The sequence below is a fragment of the Nesoenas mayeri genome (genome assembly GCF_963082525.1).
Source record: "Nesoenas mayeri genome assembly, chromosome: 1".
NCBI classification, from domain to species: Eukaryota; Metazoa; Chordata; class Aves; order Columbiformes; family Columbidae; genus Nesoenas; species Nesoenas mayeri.
The window spans coordinates 142,719,079-142,744,060 of NC_137541.1; the positions used below are offsets into that span (position 1 = coordinate 142,719,079).

The 24,982-nt window shown below is 39.3% G+C and overlaps 1 protein-coding gene across 2 annotated transcripts; it reads left to right on the forward strand.

Moving 5' to 3' along the window:
* The first annotated feature begins 1,290 nt into the window (after positions 1–1,290).
* Positions 1,291–23,049, forward strand: TFG (trafficking from ER to golgi regulator). Of its 2 annotated transcripts, none has more exons than XM_080353157.1 (8): positions 1,291–1,379; positions 6,560–6,768; positions 11,741–11,824; positions 12,723–12,869; positions 14,379–14,546; positions 15,363–15,503; positions 19,837–19,926; positions 22,258–23,049. In XM_080353157.1, the coding sequence occupies exons 1-8, from the start codon at positions 1,369–1,371 to the stop codon at positions 22,620–22,622; spliced, it is 1,215 nt and encodes a 404-aa protein (XP_080209283.1). In that variant the 5' UTR covers positions 1,291–1,368; the 3' UTR covers positions 22,623–23,049. The 2 variants fall into 2 exon arrangements, with proteins under 2 accessions (XP_080209283.1, XP_080209284.1); XM_080353158.1 differs by lacking the exon at positions 1,291–1,379 and adding an exon at positions 4,031–4,381.
* Positions 23,050–24,982: the final 1,933 nt, after the last annotated feature.

A 24,982-nucleotide genomic window follows, 5' to 3' on the forward strand; every position in this document is an offset into this window, starting at 1 on the left:
GCAAAGACAAATGCTACAAAAATCAAGCTCCTATGAACAAAGGCAGCAGCAAACAATGTCCTAAAGCAGGGGTGTCAGGCTCATTTTCACCGAGTAGTTACATTTATCCTGTCCTAAAATTGCATGCGGCCCTTTGAAGGCAACCACGAGGCTGATGTGGTCCCCAGTGAAAATGAGCCTGACAACCTTGTCCTAGAATGACAGAAGCTCTGGTTCCAGCAGCTTTGTGAGAAGCACCCCAAGGAGTCTGTTCTTGCATCTTTTATAATGTCAGGAAATCAGCTTCAGGCCCATGTTTTTCTCTCTTTGGTGGACAAGGATAGTAGTGAATGTTTGGAAGGACAGTCTTGTCATGGCAATGACTGCTTGAAGATGAACAGGCTGTCTGTGTGAAGGTGGTGGCGTCTGACAAGTACTGGTGGAATTTCATGGTGGATTTTTCACCCCGGCACTGCCAGCCCACGAGGGTCACAGCTGGCATCTCCAAACAACCGCCCTGCTACGGCACTCGGTCTGAATCACCACTTACTCTTGTTTCAGCCACATCTCCCTTGTTTTGGCTGTGGCTGGATGTGCCACCGCTGGGCCAGGAGAAGGGGCACTGCTCTCCCTCTTGTCTGGTAGCACAAGGGAAAACAGCCTCAAGTTGCACTAGGGAAGGTTCACGTTGGATATTAGGAAAAATTTCTTCCTGGAAAGGGTTGTCAGGCATTGGAACAGGCTGCCCAGGGCAGTAGTTTGGGTCACCATGCCTGGAGGTGTCTAAAAGCCTTTTAGACGAGGTTCTTAGGGACATGGTTTAGTGCTAGAGCTGGGTTATGGTTGGACTCGATGATCCTGAGGGTCTCTTCGAACCGAGAGGATTCTGTGATTCTACATCGGGGCACGCACCAGCCAGACGACCGCCTTTTGTGTTCTGGGACAAAGAGTTTGAAACGTTTTGCCCCAAAGTCCGGCCGTTTAGTACATTCCGGGAACGCACCCACCGCTGCCAGGCCCCGAGCGCGGAGCCCGGCGGCGGGCGGAGGGTGGGGGATGGGGGAGGGCTCGCGCCAGGGGCGTGGCCAGGCCGCCGCAGCGCCAACGCGGCGCCACGCCCGCCTCGACGCCCACCAACGGCCGCGGCTCGCGCGGCCACGCGCGACGCGCCCTGTGACGCGTCGACGCGCGGAGGAGAGGGAGGAGGGGCTCCCCGGCAGCGCGTGCGCCCTGCGGCGCTGGCCGGGCCGGCCGCCGGAGTGCGCATGCGGGCGGCTCGCGCAGGCCCGGCAGTTGCAGCCGTAGCTCCTGCCCCTTCTCTCCCCTGCCACGTACGGGTGGCGGCGGCGGCGGCCGGGCCCGGCCTGCCCTTCACCGGCGGGACCGCGGATGAAGCCAGAGTAAGAGAGCGGGGCTGCTCGCCTGCCCCTCCCCGCGGTGTTCCCGGGGGGAGCCGTTGCCGCGTGTGTGAAGGCGGCGGAGGGGTGGTTGCAGGCTGGGGGTGAGCCTCCCTCCCCCCCCGGTTCCAGTGGCGACGCGGCCCCTGGCGGAGAGGTTGGGAGACCCCTTGCGTCCCCCGGCCGCGCCTGAGGGAGACTGAAAGTGGCCCCCGGCCTCTTTGGCCTGGGAAGTGGGGGGGTGAGGGTTTACAGGGGCCTCTCCTCCCTTTCTCCGCAAAGAGGGTGCTCCCCCTGCTCACCAAGCCTCTTTCTCTTGGGAAGCAGGGGATCTGCAGACTCCTCCTTTCCCGGCAGGTGATGGCTATGATTCCTGCTCCACCTTGGGTCAAGCCTGCCCTTATGGGAACTGGAGAAAAACGAAAAGAGCTCTTTGCTTTTCGGCTCCCCCTCCTCACCCCCCAGCTATCTTGGGAAAGCTCTCATGGCTCTGAGTGGGGTTCGGGAGGCATTGCTTTTTGACCCTATTTCGGTGTGCTTCACCCTGTTGTTCCTTGGCTTGGTTTCGACAGAGGAAAAAGTGAAGCAGGAATGGCTTTTCTTCCCTTCCTTAGACAAGGCTGTTTTTCTCTGCTGCAATGGAAAAGGGGTAGTGGAGTCCAACATGGTTATGACATCATGGGATCCTGAAGTGACTGGCTTAGATTGAATAGTAGCTGTCCACATGCACCACCTAGATCTGTACACAATGTGAACAGAAAGAGAGCCAAGGGAGGAGAAAAAAATCTGTACCTCCAAAATGCCTGTAGTACACCAGGAAGGATAGAAAGATGTCAGTGTGATCTTTATCAAAAATAATCTCTCTTCAATAGAAAGACATTAATGTTTGGTGTTGTTTTGGGTTTTTTTTCTTAAATAAAAAAAAATGTAGACACTGTGATTACTCACTAGTGTGCATTCTGGATGTCTTGTCTGAAAAACTGTCCCAAGGGCGTCATCCATTGAGTTGTGTCACAGTGAGGAAAGGAGCTTGAATGCTGTGTAATTCAATGATTAGAACATTTCTTGTAGTTTTCTGTAACAGTTGCAAGCAGTTGCAGTGTTCAGAATCTGTCTCTTAAATCCTGGACACAGTCAAGCAGACTGGAGAACAGTTGGACAAAAAAAGGTGCATTTTCATGCTTTCCTGTTGCTTTTTTCATAATCAGTGATAGACACAGAGGATTTCTGTGACTAGTGTTGATAAATAAGACATTATAGTTCTGTAGGTATATTACAGTAGCCAGTTTTCTTGGAAAAAGATACAAATGATGCATTCAATATGTTGAAAGGCCACAGGAGGTCAAGTGTGTCCACCAAAATGTGTATCTTTAGGAATTACAGAGGAAGTTTGATTCTTACTGTTGTCAGTTTCTAAGTAGTTTACATAGCAATGCTAAGGAAGCAAAACCAGTGCCCAGCTGTAATGTTTGAACCACGTAAGATGTGAGCTAAATGAACTCTTTAAGTTCAACCACTCTTGGTTGCATTATCTTTATCCCTTACTTGTCCATTGTAGAAAATTTTACTTGGAGCTGTGGCAAGATTGGTGTGCAAGGGTCACCATCTTTCATGCATTACTCATTTCTAAACATGTGAATGAGGAATTAGAAAAGTAATCTCTCCTGTTTGCCTGCTTAGTATGTCACAACAGTCTTACCCTGTCCCTGTCAGGAGTGAGTACAGCCCTTTTTAAAGGTGAACATCTCATACCCAGTATGAGGGTAGCAGCTGCCAGTCTGTGCGTACCAGTGAAGGGTTTTGTCCACTCCCTGGGGTTTGCTTGCTCTCAGCTTCCATTGTGTGTCTCATGCCTGCCTGTTCCAGTTTACTTCCAGTTGTGTTGAAAGAGGAGAGCTGGGAAGCACCGTTTCATGTGGATGAGAGGAACCTACTTTTTCTGTCTGGTTAGCTAATCATGTAAAAATAAGATCATGGGTGTTTGACTTAAACCATGTGCGTGAGAGAGAGACAAGGAGAAGTGTGCTGAGTAGGGTATGCCTATTGGGTGGGAGGGAGGAGCACAGTTCTACATAGCACTGGTCTATATGCTAAATTATTGCCCATAACTCTGGGCATTCAGCACTTGTGTAATAAACAGGTGGACTGCATGAACTTCAGGAAGCTCATCACATAGGTTTTCCAGCAGGAAAGACACAAGCTGAACTGAGGGTAGATAATATTTTTAAGTTGTGTATTTCTGACTGTATTTCCTTCTTGCCCACTTTGGTGGCTCTCCTTGTGGGAAAAGTGGCTTTACTACTTCTTTCTTCTTGGTAGTCTGTCCTAGTGCTGTGCAGCCTGTCCTTGAAGACGCACTACTTCATGCCAGAGAGGCTTCGACCTTAAGCTAAGAAACGGACATCTAGGATTTTAGACTGCTAAATCAATCAAAATTTATTTTCTTTAACTTAACCTTGGATTTTAAGATGGAAGCAGTACAAATGAATATTTTTCAGACTGTTGAAGAAAATCACTGTCCTAGAAAGAAACACATGACTGTTAGGAATTCCTACATGCGGTTACAAATTTAGAAAAAATGAATTTCTATTATTAAAACTCTTGTTTGAGATCTGTTTTACTTGAGCTTCGAACTCTACAATACTCAAAAGTGTAAAGATGATTGTTACATTATAGATAAAACAATGACTTTTTTTTGTTGAGTATATTCGTTAAGATGTTCTAAAGTGAAAGATTGATGTGATCTGTATAGTTCTAAGGAAGTGTGACCATAAATAAATATATCTTGTGGGTTTTGTTTGTTTGGGTTTTTGTTTGTGTGTGGTTTTGGTTTTGTGGTTTTTTTTGTTTTGTTTTTGTTTTGTGTTTTTTTGTCCTTTTTTTTTTTTCTTCTTCTGATACAGCTTCCTATTTTCTGACACTGATAGTGCATGGCAGCTTATCCTAACTGTGTCCTGAAGCGAGTGAACTGTGTCCAATAATCCAGCATCAGTAAGACAGACAAGGTAGTGATGAATGTATGTTTTTTTGGAAAGGAGGTACAAGGAAACCTGTGGATGGATGCTATTTTATATTTTAATGCTTTAAATTAAAAAAAAAAAATAAATCAAACAACCAACTTCTGCAAAATCCTCTGCTTTTACAACAAACTTAGACGAAGTGTTAATTAGACTGATTGATGTGCTAGTAGTAGAGACGCCTGTGTTGCAAAACATGAATAAGACATTAGTGAGCATTAACAATATTGTAAACTTCACTGTTTCATCATAGTATCTTGGCAGCAACCTGGCTGTGTTAATTGCAGGTCCCTTTTTCCCTTTTTGCTTCAGTTAGACTATATGCACCTACCTCCTGTTATGTCTGATTAGGAGAATGAATTTTTTTGTGTGTGTGGTTTTTTGTTTGTTTGTTTGTTTGTTTTTGTGGGTTTTTTGTTTTTTGTTTTTTTTTTTTGTTTTTGTTTGGGGTTTTTTTGAAATGTCGTTGGGCTAAACGAAGGGATTTGCATGAAATGTTTTCTTTATGTTAATTACAATAAAAACCTCCAGAAATTGAATTGCAATCTAGATATAGCATCATACTATATCTTTTTAATGCAAAACATTGCCATTGAAATAGTAGGATTAAATATACGTAGGTGCATCAAAGTTCAATGTATTCAAGGCTGAGTGTCTTGTTTCTCCAGTAGGAGGGAAGTCATTTTCAGTGTAGTACTTTAAAAATAGACTGACCAAAGCAAAATTAGTTTTCTCATAAAGCACTGTTATAACATCCTTAAAGGTAATGGAGAAATATCTACATATCTCTACCAAGAGTTCTTTTGGCACAAGAGAATGAAAAGCATGCTTGCTTGCACATGGCTTTGGAAATGTCAGTTTTGATGTGTAGGACTTCCTACTTTTAAATTTTCCAATATTTGTACTCCAGATGTTAAGATAACTGCTTCTTTAATTGCTTCTCATTCCAGATCTATTGTTTTGGCCTTGTCCAAAACAGTAAAGGAAGAAGGTGACATTTGACTAGCTATCTAGATTTTTTTTTTCGTTCCTCTGCTCAGTTACTTATCTGTAGTTTCTGTTTTTCTTTTAATTTAAGGCCTTTGTGTTATTTAACAAGAGAGATGCCCCATACAAAGTGGTAATTTTTAATTTGTCTTATATAAAATGTTAAAGATGTAACTCTGAAGTATGTACTGTATGCTGCTTGGACACAGACTGGCTTTGTTGCGCTTTTAAGTTGGAGTGGTTGTCCACCTGTCTTAAAGCACTGATAGTACTGACAGTTCTGACCATGGATATTGCATAACAAATTTGTGGCACTGAACCTAATGAGTAGCTGATGTATGGTCTATCGAGCAGCTTTTAAAAATCTAAAATCTTGGTTAAAACATCTCAGTCAAAATTTCAAAAAAGGAAAAATATATCTTATTTTCTGGAGAGGAACCCTCGATGTTTTGATCATTTATATAATAAAACTAGTGTTCAGGTCTTCATTTATTTGTTCATTTGTTTATGAAATAATGCATGATTCAACTTGATCTCCTTAATAAAACCTCCTAGCCACCTATCATCTTTGACATCCATTATTTTGTTCTGGCAGTCTTTTCTTGAATGGAAAAAAAAAAGCCCTTTGTGGGTTATCATAATTATGAAGGATGTAAAAATAATCTAATAAGGTGATAAAGTAACCGATATAATGTTGTAAGGCTGAAACTATTTGCTACAATTACACTTTCCCTGAGCGATATATATATATATATATCTCAAAAGCACATCTTGTGGAATATTAGTTCCTTCATAGCTTTTTTTTTCCATGAAAGTTTAGAGCTGATATCTTCAAAAAAAAAAAGAAAGTTTGACATTTCTAAATGTCACACATATTTAAAAGCTCTCTGACTTAAAAAAAAAAATCTTTGGTTTTAAATTCTGAGCACTACGAATGCTGGTAACTGTTGATTTGAAGTGTCTGGTCTTACAGAGTTCTCCTTTGCCTGTGAGCTCAGTGAGTGTATTGTGCACTTCATTGTTTGAGAAATCAGTGCATCATGGAATGTGTCTGAGAGAGGTTCTCTGGAGAGCTTCCTATCAGTAGTGCTTTCTAAAGATGGAAAGCTTTTGAACTATCATTAGATAAAAATAACAGTTTAATTTTCTAAAATGTTTTTAATGTTTTGTTGTTAACAGGTCTGCAGGCAATAAGGAATCCACCATGAATGGGCAGCTGGACTTAAGTGGGAAGTTGATCATCAAGGCTCAGCTTGGGGAAGATATTAGGAGAATTCCTATTCATAATGAAGATATCACCTATGATGAATTGGTGCTAATGATGCAAAGAGTTTTTAGAGGAAAACTTCTGAGCAATGATGAAGTCACAATAAAATACAAAGATGAAGGTAACGTTTAATTTATACTGTTGTTTAATTACTACTGTTGCTCTGATATGATTTATCTAAGGACAGAAACTGTGAAATTTACCTCTTCAAAATTGTCTAAATTCATTGGCAAATGCAAGTGATTTCTTGTGAATTCCGTTGAATCAGATTATAGAAGATGTATCTCTTGTGGTTATCCTGTCTTAACAGGATGTTTCCTGTAGTTTTCCTGAAATACCAGATGTCCGAAAGTTCATTTTTTGCTGTTGCAGGAAGCTGATGCTATTGTAGATTTCTGTGCTGTCCACTCATTTAGTAATTTTTCTGTGTTTTCAGTGATAGAGCAGGTTTGAAGGTGAGGAGTGAATAAACATGTGACTTAACGCAAGCTCTTATAAGACTTTATTTAAGTAGTAGCAATTATTGATTGTGTTTTCCTCCAGTAAAGATGAGAAGCAGCTGTGGTACCTAAAATGTCAACTTCTGTTCCTACATCTAGGCAATAAAATTTCACTTTGAATTGCCCTGAGACATTTTTTTCAGGTTCATGAAGCTTTTGATATATCCTGTTCATCAAAATTTATATGCAATGAAGGGCTAGCATTTTGGCTCTTGATCTCTAGAGGGAGATAACTCAATGGATTTGTGATGGTTTTGTTTTTCCTCTTACCACATAATCAATTTCGTTTTTCTTTCTGGAACTGGAAAGGAGAAAGGAGATTGAATGCTTTTTAAGTAGGTAAAAGCTTTTTAGTCCCCTTTTTTGCATTCTAATTGTTCTTTTAGTAGAATTCTCTGGTTTTGTATGTCTCTGTGTTTGTCTTTTTTTGAAGGAGATAATGGTATATGATGGAGACTGTAATTATGGTTTCATTCTTTGGTTGTATTTCACAACCTAGAAGCCTCCTACTTTAATTTTATCTTTCTCTGTCTCACAATGTACTTCTCCTCTGTGACATGGAATTTCTGTATGTTATCCTAGAAGAGGATCACTACTAACAACATTTAAACAGTGTTAATATCAGAGGAAGCTGCAAATGACTAGGGAAAATGTGAACAGAACCAGGCTTTGGTTTGTCTTATGAGGACTGTAGTATTCTTGACTTTGTTTCAACTAAGATAAAGTTCTTTAAATCTACTTCAGTCATTAGAAGTGTTGGAATAGATACATTGTTCTAGCTGTTTCTGTTTTGTTATATACTGCTCCAAACCTGGAGTGCTGCTTGTCTGCAACTTTTATGTTGAATCATATGCTAAAACCTAAAGGAGCCAATAATTGAAAAGTTACTATTTATTTTTTTAATATAGGCTTGAATTTAAAACTGGAGTGCCTAATGTGAGGTTGGCCTTTTTGTTCTTGTTCTTCATTACCTTGTAGTACAAGTTGATGTCTTTGGGTCAGAGCCAATAATGAGTTAATGAGTTATTAACTCTGCTATGTAGTCAAGGTGGTGTGCTAGTCAGTAGTGACTCTACCCCTGGGCTTAAAAGGGGTAAATTTACCAAAGTGAAGAAAAACTTTTTTTTTTTTTTTTTTTTACCAAAATGGAATAGGAGAAAATAGATAAAAGGGTAGATAAAGCTAGTAGATGAGGAAGCATAGCTGGCAGGGCCAAGGATAATGACGCTGATTTCTAATATCTTAAACATTTTCAATTTCTTCTGACTTCTAATGTCAAAAATTGTAAGGCATCATGATAATGCAGAATCAATGCTAAAATACTTTCCAGTCCATTGATAATTTAAGGGACTCACTAGCCTGTACTAAGGATTAAAAAAAAAAAAATGTAATTGGCATAGAATATTTGAGGTACATGGGAACTGAAAGCTATGCCCCTTGCAAAATACAAGGAAGGTAAGCTCTTGCAATAACAAAATTAGTAGAGAAAATAAAGGAAAGCTTATTTTGCTCTTCAATATTGTACATTCCTATCTATATAATGATAACAGGAATTAAGCTTCATTGACATTCCTTACAATGAAAAGTTTGATTAATATACTTCAACTCTCAGACTTCTGTATGGCTTGACATATACATATACCTTAACAATCCTAGTGTATGCACTTCTGAGTAATAACTTGATGGCTGTTGGTGGGAATTGTAGAACTGACTTCATGCTTCTAAAAAGATTGTGTATTTTTCTGCCTTTTTTCTGCTAGCAGTTTAAAAGCAAAATGTAAATTGTTGTTCTTAACTGCCTTCAACATAAATGTTATAATAGATGAGGGAAAATAAAATGGAATTATCTAGATTCTTTTGATTGACGTTAATACATGTAAACCATGTGTATTAATATAAACTTTCATTTGGCTATGTGGGATAAACTGTTCAGAACGTGTACCACTGTTCAGTCAGTGAATCTGAGCATTGACTGGTATGACAGGAAAGCATCATAAGACGGTTTGTCAGTGTTGTGCACTGGCAAGAGCATTAATAATTTTTGTGTAAGCAGGAGAATATGGAATAGAAGGACTTTGTGTTAGGCACCAGTGGATATTGGTATCAGCGTTTAGGAAGGGATACTGGAAAAGCTGGAGGAGGTGTTTGAGGTGGTGGATGAAAACCGCACTACTGAAGAGAAAGGACTGTGTAACTTTATGAAAGTTACTTGTTTAGGGTCCGATTGTACAACCCTTCTATGGATCATAATGGCAAACAGGGATACTTTTACCCTCCACATGGCACTGGTGAGGCCCCACTGGAAGCTCTGTGCTCAGTTTTGCTCCCTGCACCCCAGGCTAAATATGCTTAGGGAGACTGGAGAGGGTCCAGTGAGGACGGTGAGGGACTTTGGACAGGTGGCCTACAGGGAGCATTTGAGGAAGCTGACCTTGTTCAGTACGCTGAGGAGGAGGCTGAGGGCAGAGCTCAACAGCAGCCTCCAGCTCACTGAGTGGGAGTTGCAAAGACCATTGAATTCAAACTGTTTTCGGTAGCACCAGATGGCAGCAGTCATAAATTGCAGTTGAGAGGCTGAGCATGAGTTTTGGCCAGGAGGGCAGTGTGTCACTGGAGCAGGTTGCCTGGTGTGGTTTTGGAGCCTCAACTCTTGGAGACTTTCCAGTCCCTACTCAGCAAATCCATGACTGATATTGCTCTCAACCATGTTTTTGAAGGTTGTGAAAGTGCAAGCAGGACATAGGATACAAAAAATATATGGAGACAACAATATTTCCTTCAGGAATACTTGAAAATTATTTTGGATGTCATCAGTTTGTTAGTATTTGTAAGATTTCTTGTTCGTTTTGTTAGAAAGCATCTTCTTTGAAGCCTGATGGATGGTGGTAGGTGGTATTAATGATACTGTACTAAGAAAAGCTTTCCATTGCAGAGGTGTTACTTGTAGTCATGGTATGACAAAATTAGAATATATAGTTCTTCAAATATTGAGCTTTTTCCAGCTTGCCGTCATGTGTTTTATGACTGTTCATACTGAAGCATTTATTTCTTTGAAAATTTTAACCCTAACTTTTTTACAGTTGGATCTTTAGGTCATCAGTACGTAAGTAATAGCTCAGGATTTTTAGGCAGTAATGAGTAATTAAAAACATTTCTGTGTCTGTCCACAAACCCTCCTTTTAACAGTATTTTAGGGAGGAGCATTGGTAGCCTGGAGCTGGCTTTATTCCAAGCTGTGTGTCATCTATCTAATGCTTTTGCTTCTGAAAGTGAAGCTTCACTAGGTAGTGTATCATCTCAGTTCCCTGTCTGTTCTGGAAAGAAGTGGTTCTGCTTTCCCTTTTCTTTCCCTCTGCCAGTACACACATTTTCCTGATAATGCTTTCCCACTCCTTTCCACTGCCTGATTTGTGTTCATTTAATCCATTAATCCATTAATAATCTGCTGAATACAGTAAAACAGCAGAAAATCCAACCTGCCAAAGATAAGCTTTGTTTTATATGTGATCTTGTTTTATGTGTTGATCTTAATGTGGATGTGTTTTGTGTTAGGTTAAAAATTGTGAAAGACCAGACTTGATGGGAACTTGGTATCTCTTTCGGGTGTTAATAGAATTAAAGGTGTTCAGTGCTTTATGTGTAGGCCTTTGTGTCTTAATAATAGATTATTCCATACAGTTCTTACATAGTTTCTGTGTCTGATGGCAATGTGCAGATTCATTAGGATGCATTAGGATTGAGAGTTCTCCTGAAATCTGCCACAGAAAAACAAATGGCTCCGACTTGAGACTTCATGTCAAATTCCTAGTTTGAGAGAAAAGTTTTTGTTCTGACAACTTTGACACTTTATGTCTTTATTCCTGTTTGTGGGTCAAGACTGATGGATACTTTTACTATTCACTTAGGAACTTTATTATCATTCCCTTGTTGAAAGTCAGTCTTGCACCTCAGTGTTCTGAGTATAACCTGAGAAAGAGTTCTGATCACTTACAACTTGTTTGTGTGTTTTGTTTTTTAAAAATTAAATTAGGATTGGTGTGTGCTATCTGTCTCTCCTGTCTGTTCATGAACAGTATGGTTTTGGAGTCACTTGAAATGGGCATTTACCTTTAACTGGCAGCATAATTCTTTCTGACTCTTGCTTTAAAATAATAAATGTTTTTATGCTGCGTTATGTACAAGTCTAACTTGTTGCTTTGTTGTGATATGATTAAAAAAAACTCTGGTTTTGAGGACTTCATTTATATTCATAAGTATTCCTAATTCTAGAAATTCTTCTTCCTGCCCGTGTTATTGTAGATGCTTTTAAAATCAGCAGTGTATGTCTCTGATTGTAGCTCAGAGAAACATGGATATAAACTTTACATAGTGACAGAAAAAAAATCCTCTGACTACTTCTTCAGTTTCTCATCCTCTGTATAATGAGGTATGGTACCCTTTTTGTGGTAGTGTTAATTGGTATTTTTTTTTCTAGTAGCTTCAGAATCTTGATAATGTTATTTTTTTAGTAATAAAGTAACACTTCTGCCGTAGCATGAAGTTCAGTAGTTAATAGGCTTTACTTTTAATGTAACTTTTTCATGTTCTTTTCAGATGGAGATCTTATAACAATTTTTGATAGCTCAGATCTTTCCTTTGCAATTCAGTGCAGTAGGATACTTAAGCTGACATTGTTTGGTAAGTATAGAAGGTTGTCTTTTTTTTTTAATAATGTTTGTTAAAATTCAGGCAGTAGGTTTCACTGGAAGGTACTAAAAACTTTCAGTTTGTCACCTTGAAAGAATGAAATCCTTAAGTTAAAAATATTGGATTAATATGTAATATCAGTTTTCTTTCTTGATGCTTTATCTGACATCTGAATTTATGGAAACTTATTTATACAAACTTCTTTTGGTAAAATTGCTGAAGTATTTGGCTTATATATGTGGTCAGTTATTTTTTCGGAATGTTATTTTCCATGTTATATTCCACTCTTTAGCATTTGTGGGGTTTTCTTCACAGGTATGTGAGATAAAGATGATGGTAAACTTGCAGTGTTACTAGTACACTGCAAAAAACCTAACATTAATTGCTTAAAGTTGATTCTAACATTCATCATTTGGCCTTTGTATAAAGTAGTTCTTTATTTTTAAGCTACTACTGGTAAATTAAGTTCCAAAGAATAGCAAGGAGACTTTAACTTGAACCTTATTAATGAATTGTAGCCGTGTTATGTGTGTGCTGCCTTAGTTCTGAAGGTACTTTCTAAAATGACAGCTTTCCACAACCAACTGTGAAATTTGTATTGTTCAGGTTATATTCATGGAAATGAGTAAACAATGCAGAAACTTTCTGCAGACTTGACTTTGCAGTTCTGGTACTGTGGATTATGCTGAACTGAAATTATATTAAAGGAATAGTAAACTCTAGAATGAGTTCAGCTTGTGTTGACTGAACTGTGTTACTTTAAACTCCACAGGGTAGGTTGATACTAGTAGTAAGTAAAAGTTGGGATTTTTTTTTTTTTTGTACAATTTTACAATGAATGTAGAATATGTTACTACATTCTTAAATTTATGTAATTGCTGTTTTGCAGTGAATGGACAACCAAGACCCCTAGAATCTAATCAGGTGAAATACTTGCGTCGAGAGCTGATTGAACTTCGCAATAAAGTCAATTGTTTACTGGACTGTTTAGAACCACCAGCTGAACCAGGACTTTCCACTAATGTCCCTGAAAGTGGTAGGTGGCCTGGCAAAAAAATTGTCTGGTTTGATTTGCAGAGCTGTGTGCAGTTTAACAAAGTGAAAAACAGAGGCTTGAATACTGGTTGTGATCATTAATAATTGTTGCTTGATGGTTCAGAACTTTATTTTTAATGCTTCAGTTGTTTTGGAGGCAGAATTTTTACTCCAGTTATCTGGAGTAAAGCACTAAGTTAATGTAGGAATAAAACTTCAGTCTTTTTGTTGGAATGTATGAAACTGCTGTAACTAACACTTGTGAGTCACAAGAACATTTTGAGAGGGCTTTGAGCTGAATTAATAGTTGTTGCTGTAGAGTTCTTGCTCCCAGCTGAGCACTCTCACTGCTTACTTTGGGCTAGCTCTGGTGCTTATCTTGTCATGTTGCTTAGCAAGTTTGATTCATCAAAACAGTAAGAAGCAAATACAGCAAAAATTGTATCCACTTTTTTTGCCAGGTTAGGAAATTGAATCCACACATTTTGAGCTCAGACCAGCATCAGAGCTGTCTCAGGGTAAGCAGCACAAGGGTGCAGATAAGGGTGGGAAAGGATTATCAGGGGAGGGCAAAATGGGGAACGAAGTGGAAGTCTTGTTCTTCTAGTTTCAAGGCATTGATCTCCTAGCTTAGGGCTGTTGTACTGTAAAAACTATACCTCTGTGTGCTTAACTGCAGATTTTTGGGTAAGCTGGACACAGAAAATAATGTCACAAAGTCATGGAGTATAGTGTTCTGAGTAAAGAGGTAAACCAAGAACTTCCAGCCTTTTAGGAAACGCTGCTTTTGTATTTTACACTTTGAAGTTTTATTTCTTCTGTTGTTTAAAAAATCCCAGCCCCTGTTCCTACAATATAAGCAATTACTAATTTCAGTGGAATACCCTTGATTCTGGTTATAAACTGTTTGGAAGGAGGTTACGGTGATGATCTCAGAGGGTAAACAGACCTAACCAGTCTAAAGCCTACCTGCACTTGTTGTTTCTAAGAGTAAGTGTAGCACTCTCTTAGGTAAGGGATTTCTTAGTGATTCAGTGTTCCTTGTATAACTGCAAAGAGATGAGCTTCACCTGTCTGTCTATGAAGAATTTGGGGAAAAGGGGATAGAACAAAACCAAAACCACAGTTGATTAAACATCATAATAAACTGGAACCTATCCTGTAAGTCTATTTGATATTTTTTGAATTCTTGGTGGGCGAGTCATACCAGAACACTCTGCTGAAGCAGGAGCCTTGTACCTTTAAATTTAAGACAAAATGATAACATAATACTGATACTCCACCGTGTCAGTGTATCATTAAGTAACTGCAATAAAACATAAGTTTTGTGATTCTTCACAGTTTCAGCTACATCAGTGGTTCATCACTGTTATCCTAAAATAAGCGTTTCAACAGTTAAAACGTTTACCCCCCACCCAACTATGCAGTTTTAAAGTTACTGTAGTATAATATATAGGTATCAAGGTGTTGCAGTTCTCAAGAATTCATAATTGGACATTTTATTTTACAGATGCTGTAGATGGTAGAGAAGAAAAGCCTGCTGCTGCTGACTCTAATGTTAAGCCATCTACTCAAGTTATAGCAGCAAGCATGTCTGCATTTGATCCGCTAAAAAACCAGGATGAAATCAGCAAGAATGTCATGTCAGCGTTTGGCTTGACAGACGATCAGGTGTCAGGTAAGAATATGAGTTATGAAAAGGAAAGCAGAACCGCTTCATAGCTGATGGCTCAAATCTTGTTTTTTAACAAAACATTTGTATTTTGGATGTATTAAACTGTGTTCTGTATTCACTATTTCTTTGCAGAATTATAAAACTTGATACGTTAAGGTGGTGTAACTTTGTTAACTTTTGTAAACAAAATGTTGAAATGTTGCTGTTGGTTTTAGCATTGTGTTTTAGTTTGGAGTAGAAAATAGTTTAATTTTTTTTAATTTGAATTATTTGAAGCTGTTGTGTAGAGTAACTTAAATTGATTATCTGCCAGTGACAGAAAAACGGTATACATTTCTCGGCCTTAGGCTTTGTTCTTGCAGTTCATGTTCTTGGCTTGTGCTTCTGCTGCTTGGGTCAGTCAGAATGTTTTGTACCAGCCTACCTTTTCTGTGTTTTATTTAAAAAGTAAATCGTGTCAACTTTTTTACTGTTAAAAGCAAGGAATAATATACTTGTCTGAACTATATTTATTCTTGAAAATTAATTCTTGAAGCTGGGGAGAAAATGTTGTCACGCGGGGTTTCATCCCACAAATAAGTGGGTTCCTCAGAGGGATGAAATTTGAGTGACTGAGAGAAAAGTGGAAAATCCCCTCCAAAGGAGAATTTAGATGTGCAAATATATTTAGTTTTAGCTTGGGTGTGATCCTCTCAGATGTAAACCAATAGAAAACTGGAAAAAATATGAAAAGCTTTGCAAGGGAATGGTCTTGTATTAGATTTTTAAAATTCAAACTCTGTTCATTTCACAACTTATACTTTGTTCTTGCTTCTCTAGGACCACCCAGTGCCCCTGCAGAAGAGCGATCGGGAACACCAGACAGCATTGCTTCCTCCTCTTCCGCAGCCCACCCCCCTGGTGTTCAGGCACAGCAGCCGCCTTACCCCGGAACACAGCCACAGCCTGGTCAGGTGGAAGGTAAGCAGCATGTTTTTCTGCTATTTAAGACCTGAATTATGGTGTCTGAATCTGAGTGGTCAGTAGCTAAGACTTTCAATTAGCAGACCCAAAGTTCATACCAAACTAAAAATTACATTTGTGCCACTAGGCAGAAAAACTTTTTCACCACTCGCTGTTCAATATACAAACAGCAGGTGGAGCAGTAGCTTTATTTAAAAGGGTTAGGTAATGTAACATGAGAAGGCTTTTCATGGTCCTGTTTTCTACTTGCCTACATGCTCATTTTACTGTAAGGCAGATTTATATACGCTGCACTTCAAAACTGTCTGAAAACTTTGGTTCCTGTCATGGCCTGTGTGTTGTGACTAGCAATATTAGTTGCTTTCACTCAGCTAGCAGTTTGCTGGCTTGTCAAATATGAATTAAAAATTTTGTTTGCTCATTATTTCTATCTAACAAAGCAGAACCATTACTACATTGTGTCTTTACTATGTATGGCTCTGTACAAGTCAGGTTAAACCTTATACATATCGTAGATGTATTGTATTCTAGTTTTCCTGTGTAACCCCTGCGAGCTTCCCTTGGCTCTCCTTTAAAGCTTAAGGTCTTGACTCTGGTGTTCAGATTCCTTTGTAGTATGCCCTTTTAAATGTTATTTGACTTCTAAAAATAAACCTATTCAGAGGTTTGCTATGTTTGGGCATCATTTTTCTATTGGTATTTTCTAAGTGCACTGAGCCTTCAGACCTGTGTAGTTCTGGATTAAATTGTAGAATGACTTGCTTTGGTATTTCTATCTCTGAACAAAGTACAATATAAAGCTGATTCTTTGTTAGTGTAGGAACTAGTTACAACCCTCAGCTGCTTTCTATGCTGACCTAATGCTGAGATAAGTGTGAGAGGAGGCATTATTGAGGGTGATGACAGTACCCGCAGTCACTTGGAATATCTTCCCTGAAGGGCACTAGTAACATTTTGATGGAGCATTTGAGCAACTTGTAGCTAAGCATAATGTTTAAGCAGGCACAAATGCTGTTAGTTGCAGTAGAGCACATAAAGCGCTTGCTTTGCTTTTCAGCTTTCTTTTTGCTTACTTCCCTAAGAATAGTCAAGCGGTATAAATGAGACATCTTAAAGCTACAAAGATGTTTCTTGCTATAACAACTGTTTGGTGTTTGATGAAAGTTACTTCTGGAAAAAAGTGCTTCAGGCTCTTCTGTCAGCAGCCAGAAAACTTCATATTCAGAAAATATACTCTCAGCTACTGAACTTGTATTTTATTAATTTAGCATTTTTACTGTTACTTTAATACAATAAAGTATGAGGTTTTAAGTGTTGATGTTGTACTACAACTGAAACAAAGTTAAATACTTAAAAGTACTAGCAGCAGTAGGTTGGAGTCCTGAACAGCTGCTGACACTAGGAAAGGGAAAAAGTACTTGTTTCAGCAAAACTCAACTTACTTAGGAAAGAAGTTGTCGAGGCTTGTGTATTAGAGTAGATGTTATGATTTTACTAAACTTGGGAACTTGGGTCAAAGGAAGTATAGCGTGTGTGGTATTTTGTTTTGTTTTTTAAACCAATGATCTGTGCTTCGCCTTTGCCCAGGTCCTTTTTTTTTTGCATGTAAAAGTAGAGCAGCAGTAATTATGAAGGCTTAGGTCTGTAGTTTATGCAATTGTTATTATTGCTACTGAAATATTTTAAGTATTGATTACATTTTCTTCATTGTATAGGTAAAATAGGATGGTTCAGTTCTTGGGAAGAGGTCAGAAGTCATTATTGCACATAGTTAATCAGAAACACTAGTGGGGGTGCTTATGCTGTCCGTTGTATGCATTATGGTAAACAGCAGTCTCTTACCAAAGCTGGGTAATATATGTGATTATCAGCTGCTGACTTTTTTCATAAACTAAGTTGCTTTTATCCAAAGCATTCAAAGACTTTACTCCGATACATGGAGAAGCTTCTGTACTTTACCATTTGATGGCACCTCAGTCCGATGGTAATTTGGGGACCTACGTTGTCCTGTCCTGTTCTCCCTCCCTGTACTTGTGCAGCTGAACTGAGAACCCGTACACATCCATGGCCCAGCCAGAACTTTGGATCCATTTTGATGACTGAGTTTTCAACAGGATTGGCTCACACAAATGATGTTGCTGCTGGAGGGCATGTTATTGTTAGAAACTAATTTTAAAATATTAGTTCACTTTGTAAAAAAACAAACCACCCCAAGCTGTACTTCCCTCCACCTTCCCTGTATTTTGAGGATATAAGTAAAATGGTGATGTTAGTCACATGTCTTTCATTCTGGTATATCAGGGTTTATTTTTTTAATGGCATTCTTTGCCAATAAATGATGTTGTGATAATTATGATTGGTTATTTGTTGTTGTTGTTCATGAATACCGAGTCACCTCCCCTCTAGTGCAGATAACACTGAATGGCTTGCCCCCATTAATAAAATTTTAAGCATTCATTTGTTTGAATTACATCCATGCAACAGAGATGTTTCAATGTAGTGCTGTCTCTTGTGGCATGCCTGTGCTGTTGTACCACTAAATCCATTTACTGAACACTCAGAGGAACCAGTTACGTGCAGATGTGAACACTGTTTTAGGCTTTGCTAAAATAAATGTAAAAGTCAATTCATGTAAGCACTTTGTGGTCTTCTAGGGAAAATAATGTTGCATGATTATATATACCTGCTTGGTCTTTTTTCCAAATCAAGCTAACGTTGGTGTTTCGCGGTGCACAGAAACAGTGATAGATGCTGGCTAATAGATCCTCGACTGCAATAAGCACTAAGTACAAGATCAGACACTGATGCTATAGCTCATCTGTTTTCAAAGTAAAATCCAGGGAGAGAGAAGACTGTGTGTTTAAGGACCCACAGCATCCCTGACTGCATTCAAGGCTGTGAATTAAGACTTTTTTTTTCTTGGACAGCACCAGAACATGCCTCTGCCCCTCTGTAATGCTTCAAGCCCAGTGCAAACAGCAAGCCTTCTCAGAAAGCTTTGGAAAAACTTCTGTAGCCCTTTACCTGATGTCTCCAGCAGGTGCCAGTGTGGTCTCTCTGTTAGTCTGTAGGTTATTACCCTGAGACAGGCAGCCTCCTGGTTGTTCTCCCAGAACTTCTCTGGAACAACTGAGTTTAACAAAAACTATGCAGTCTGAGTTTCTAATTTTAATTGTCAAGCTAACAGGCTTAAATTCTCAGGCATTGTGTTTAGCACTTGTAAAATTTTGAAGGGACTGTAGCAATATAAAACATTTTGAACACCTTAGTGTGAATGTACTGTTGCTTTCAGCTGCAAAAGAAAAGCAGAAATAAGGAGTTTTGTTAAAGCAGCATGCACAGGGGTCTGGAAGGGCTTGGAGCAGGGCCGAGTAGCTTTTGTCTTATACAAGACAGAAGATACAGCTTACAGTATATTTATACAGTCTGCTGATCTTTGCAGAATGAATAGCAGTACAGTAACACTTTATAATAGCAAAGTTCCTGTGTCTGCTTCAGTGCAGCTAAGCTTTAGTTCTGGCAGATGATTGTTTTCGTTCTTTGACTGTGCCTTTTATTAAATTGAAAAACAGAAGCATGAAGCCTAAACATGGCCCATAGTTTAAATCTGAACAAATGTTCTGCCTCTTCTTGCCAATAAATTTGAAACAGTGAATTCAGGAAAAATTAGCATTGAGTTGGAATATCCAAGCTTAAGAGTATATGGTGTTGTTTTTGCTTTAGGGTGTGTACCCCTGGGTGTCTTAAGAAAACTTGGCTTACTGCAAGTAAGATACTAAGAGATGGATGACTTATCTGGAAGATGTGCTCAGAATAAATAACGTACCACTTTGCTTACAGTACTTTGATGCAGAAGTGGTCTTAAAAACCTAATACAAACAGACAATCTGAAGACCTGTTTAACTTTTGAAGTACTTCTAATTTACAGTATAAGTTCTGGAGCAGTTATCAAGGCATTTAAAGATTCCTGCTCTGTTACTCACCAGAGTAGCAATAATTAAGGTGCATGGCTTCTGGCATCCTCTGAAAATGCAACACAGTAAGCCTCACATACCGAATTAGAACTATTTATTCTGTTGGAGTTAAACATCATTTAGTCTTCAGAACAACGTGGTTCAGAAACTGAAGTCTGTAGATTGATTTCAGTTGCTAATTAGGTAGAACATATTCAAACTTCACTGTGTTCACATTTAAAAGAAAAAAAAAAGTTTTTACATGTTGTGAGAAAGTTTGTTTCTGTGATTTTTGAACTGTTAGGATGTTGTTCACCTTGTGTTTATGGTATAGCTAGGGTACTGGGCTTCAACTAACTTAAGTTTTTAATCCATAGGTCAGATGTATCAACAGTACCAGCAGCCTGGTTACCCTGCCCAGCAGCCACAGGCTCAGCCTCAGCAGCAGTACGGGATGCAGTACCCAGGTAAGCAGTGCTCTCAGATGGCGGTGAGCTATGAAACCTTCTCCTTCAGTGCCAGGCCCTGGGAGCTTCAGTTCCTGGAGCCATGGCACAACTCAAAAATTGCCAGTAAGAGAACACTGTAACTGTCTATATTTTTAATACGATTGGAGTTCTGGTATCTCATTCCCAGTTGATTGTGACCAAAAGCAGACTTCATTATTAATCAGCAGAATGCATTGTTTGAAAGGAAGGCAAAATGAATCAGCTGAAGTGTGAGCAGTCTCGGGATTCTAGCAAGTGACTAAAACATCCCAATTTAGCTTCCTGAAATGTCAGAGGTGTATAAAGATGGCCCCTATTTCTTGCATCTAGAATGATCTCCATGTACAAAATCCAGTGCTGTGAACACTGATTATAGTTGTCATTTAGTATATCCCTAATTATTATAAATACTGTAATTTCAGAGAAACTCTCAAATGATAGTGCTTTTTTTAGTTGATTTTGCTGATACCTCAAGTAAAGGTGCCAGTAGTAGACTTATAGCAGAAGAATATTTTAGTGCAGTCAAATATGAAAAGCTGGCAAAAATAAAAAAAATAAAAATAAAAAAATAAACTTTAGAACTTTCAGCTATTTATTTTAGAAGGAGCTGGCATCTAATAATGCAGAGTATATGCTAGGAATCATAATCTAGCTAACGTGCAGGGATGAAGCTATAACAGCAGATTCCCTAACAAATTGCAAGTTGCTTAATACTTTTAGAAAATGAAACAAAGCATTCATCATTCCTCATTTTAAACAGTCTTCCTTAAACTAAACAAAAGACTCCCATACCATTAAGTGGCTCAGAGCCTGTATGGCATTTTTGGGTGTGCAATATATACAGTGGGAGTGCATCAGTTTCGATGTAGATGAAGAATGCTTGCAGAGCTTATGAAGAAATTCCATGTTTATCTTGGAAAAGAACCCTAGAAAACTTGGAACTGAAGGCTTGTGCCTCAGCCTTTGTTCCTGTGCACTGTGCAAGAGCTGATTGATTTGGGTCTCTAAATATTATCTTGTTCTCTGCAGATTTCTGACCCCCACATTTGTAATTAGAAGACAGTGACAGACTTTGTGAAGTCTAATTTCACAAGAACAAGCCTGTTGGAAGTAGAAGGGTCTATCTGACTTTCTTTAGGCTTAAAAACAGAGTGAGGGGGAAAAAAAGAAAGAGTTCCCATCTGCTTTCTAGTCATATCTTACCATCATCTAATCCATTATTTTACTGGAGAAATTCCTGTGAAAGCTTGAGCTCCTCTGTTTCTCATAACTTATTTCATGATCAACCTAATATTTCAGAAACAGTCTTTTTTTGAGGACCTAGTGGCAGCAGCCTTTGAAGAGATTGAGGTTTTTTATGTCTGTTTGTTTTGCTGGTGTTACGATGAGTTATGATCTCCTTTCAAACCCATGTCCCCCAAGAACAGGATCCATGCCCACTCTAGTAGACGTCCTAGGCAACAGTGTGATTACTTACTCATGGTAGTAAAAAGTGAATGCTTCAAAGATTTGTCTCATGAGTAAATTTTGACCCCAGTTTCAAGGTGAGTTTCAGAATTTACTCCAGTGCATTCTTCAATCCTTACTCTTTCCGTTTAGGGCTGTGCACTTTTAATAATTTGTGTGTCTGGTGTTTAATGCTGACAGGATTCCAGTCACTGGAGAGGTTTCATTGCAAGTAGCTGCAGGTGTGTTTCATGATGGATAAAAGTAGCTATTTCTTCATAAAAGGACTTTTTGTTGTTTCAAAGTCTTCAATAAGATAAATTCATTTTTGAAGCTGGTTTCACACAGAAAAGTCAAGTTTGGGACATGCTTAAATGGAAGTTTTGTACTAAAGTATTGTTCTGCACAACTTTTTCACATTTAACCCTAAAGAACTGAAAACACCTATGATTTAAACCAAAGGTATGACTTATATTAAACCCTAATAATATTTTTGTGAGAGTTTAGTTTTGAGTTTTTATTTGGGAAAAAGGTTTCATTTTGCCTCGTTTGCCAATGAAGACTTTATATTTTTCATGTGACATGATGGTAAAATACTATTTGTGTTTTTTTATTTCTTGTCAGTCGTGGGAAAATTATTTTATGCTAACAGTTTTCACTGTTGCTGTGCTGCCACGGTAGTGCATCAAAAACCAGGCAGCGTGCTTCTGTGAAAGGCTGGAAAACTTGCAGTTCATCCTTGGTTTGCCTTTATCTGTGCTTACCGCGTTGTTCTGTGTTTGTCAGCATAAGCAAAAAAAGGTCTTTCTGCGAGCGCCCTTGGTTCCGCGCTCTCTCACCCCACGTCTCTCTTTGCCTTTCCAGCAGGCTACAGCCAGCAGCAAACCCCCTCACAGCCAGCCCAGCAGTTCCCGGCCTACAGCCAGCCTGCCGCCCCGGCTGCCGCCTTCCCTGGGCAGCCGCAGCAGCTGCCGGCGCAGCAGCCTCCGCAGTACCCGGGAGGCAGCTACCCCCCGCAGCCCTACACCACCCAGGCCTCTCAGCCCGCACCCTACAGCGGCCCCCCCGCCTCCCAGGCGGCCCCTGGCACCTACCAGCCACGGCCAGGCTTCACCTCCCCACCTGGCAGCACCATGACCCCCCCGCCCAGTGGGCCCAACCCCTACGCCCGCAACCGGCCGCTCTTCAGCTCCCAGGGCTACACCCAGCCGGGACCTGGCTACCGGTAAGGAGGTGCCGCCCGGACGTGCGTGACCAGCACCTGCGATTCCACCCCAACAGACTCCAGGATTTGCAATGGAGATTCCACAACTGTAATGAGGCAAAACTATAGCTGTTAATTACATTCTGCTGGGGGGAGAAGGGGAAAGATCAAATGAATCTTTCCTGCTTTAAATGGTATCTGCTTCCTAGTTTAATTTGGGGCTGGGTTGTTTTGGGGAATCACTACCTAAATGTCTGTAAAGTGATTGACGTTCTAGCTTGCCTTGTTTGAAGGATATGAAGATTCTAGTTGGAAGTTTAGCCCACTTATCAGGCTTGTTTCTACTAATACCGTGATGTACTAAATTAGATTCCTTCTGGAGGTAAAACATAGATACGATGTATTATAAATTGTAATGCTCACATGGAAAACTAATAAAAACCCTGAATCTATTATTTGGATGATCTTGATTTTTAGAACGTAGGTACTGCTGAACAAGGAAACTCTGTTAAGACAAGTGTGCGTGCTGGATGTGCAGATAGAGAAGTAAAATATCAGCAGTGCTTGGGTTTATAGGGGAAGAGGCAGATTTTTAGGTGTGTAAATGGAGAAGTGTCGTGAATAGATTGCTTTTGCAGAGTAGACAGTTTTGCACTGTCGGCAGTTATTAATTACCAAGCAACCCAGTTACCCAATGAGTAAGAACCAATACATAAAATCTTAGAGCCCCTTACTAATTTCACTTTAACAAGGGCAGAGGGAAAATTGGGTTATTACTTGAAAATGTAAGCCAAATACATATTTTTATAAAAGAACTGTTAAGAAGGAACAACTTTCCACAGGTCCTTTGCCACCCAGAAAAACCTGGGAGTACAGTTCTAGTGACTCAATTTTGAGCCAAGAAAAAGCAGATCAAGAGCTGTAACAAATTCAATAGACCATATAACAGCTGAGGGCAAAACTTTCTCCCAGTTAATATTTTCCATCTTATGGATTCTAGGAATACATAAAACTAAGGGAATTAAAACTGGAGCAAGCGGCTTGAACTCTCATAAAGATAAATTAGGAAAGAAAGTGAGTGAAAATATTCCTACATTCAGCGTCCTTAAATATTGCTGCTCCCACAGCTGCACTATCTGGTAAAGCCGTGGCTGCAACCCCTGCAGGTTGTGCTCTTGTCAGACCTAACACATCGGGTGCTTATCACACCCTTTAACATGTGCCTCTTTCAGAACAAACTGCTTCCTGAAATCATAGTATTTGCCACAGAAACTAGTATTTCTTTTCATGTAAAACAGTAAGAAAAACACTTGATTAAAAAATATTTTATTTGGAGTACAGTGTACCTGCAATGTACTTTATAAGGCATTTTTCTATAAATGACTGTTTCTACTATATATATATCTGGGTGTTCCTGTTCATATTTTTTTCCATACATTAGTAATGTAATGAATAACACCTTTAAAAAAACAAACAAACCAACCCTACATCTCTTTATTAAGTTCATAAATGTTCAAGCAGTACAACAAGTAGCTTTGGGAGAGGTTTTAATCAAAGTTACTATCAAGCAGTTTCAAAGGTCAGTTATCACTGTTTCCCATTTGTCCCCAATGAACAACGTTTTAAACCATTCAAAAGAGAAAACAACCAAAACAACAACAAACCAAACCAGATTATGCTGTTACAAGTAGCTTATTTTTTCCCCTGTTTCCTTTATCTTTCCAAGTCCCGCTGTACGTACATTTGGCTTTTGAACAGGTGAAGTCTCCATCTCTGAAAACTACATTTTCACGAAAAGCCACAGCCGTGGAGGCCAGTTTTGATTGTTTTTATTCCCTGTACGTATGTACCTGTCTGCTTTAACAGGAGGAAACCAAACCCATCAGCAAACCACTGCTGCGCTCACAGGCAGTGGCTCTACCTCTGTAGCTATAGGCTGAACGTACTGTTTTGCTGGAGCTGAAGCACTTGACAACAAACATGGAAAAGAACCACTAACCTGATGGTTTAAAGCTGCACGCATAGCAACCTGCCCCAGCTTTTTGGCAGGAGTATAAACTGTTTGTACGTGTAAGGAGAAAGCGCTTCAAGTTTACTGGTTGCAGGATATTAAAAACTGTAGGGTCTTTTCTATAATTTATGACTGGGGAGACATTACAGATCTATCCAGACAGGTAGCTTATGGCACATCATACACACACTGAATATTTAAAAACTAATGCACATTGCATTCCATGACCAACTCTGCTGTAACCGTGCCTTAAACATTTATTACAACATTGTGATAAATAATATACACACCATATCTTTTAAAATACCATATAAACCATACCTCAAGAATAGGGAGCCAGCTTCCCTATGCATTATCCTACAACACGTCCCTAG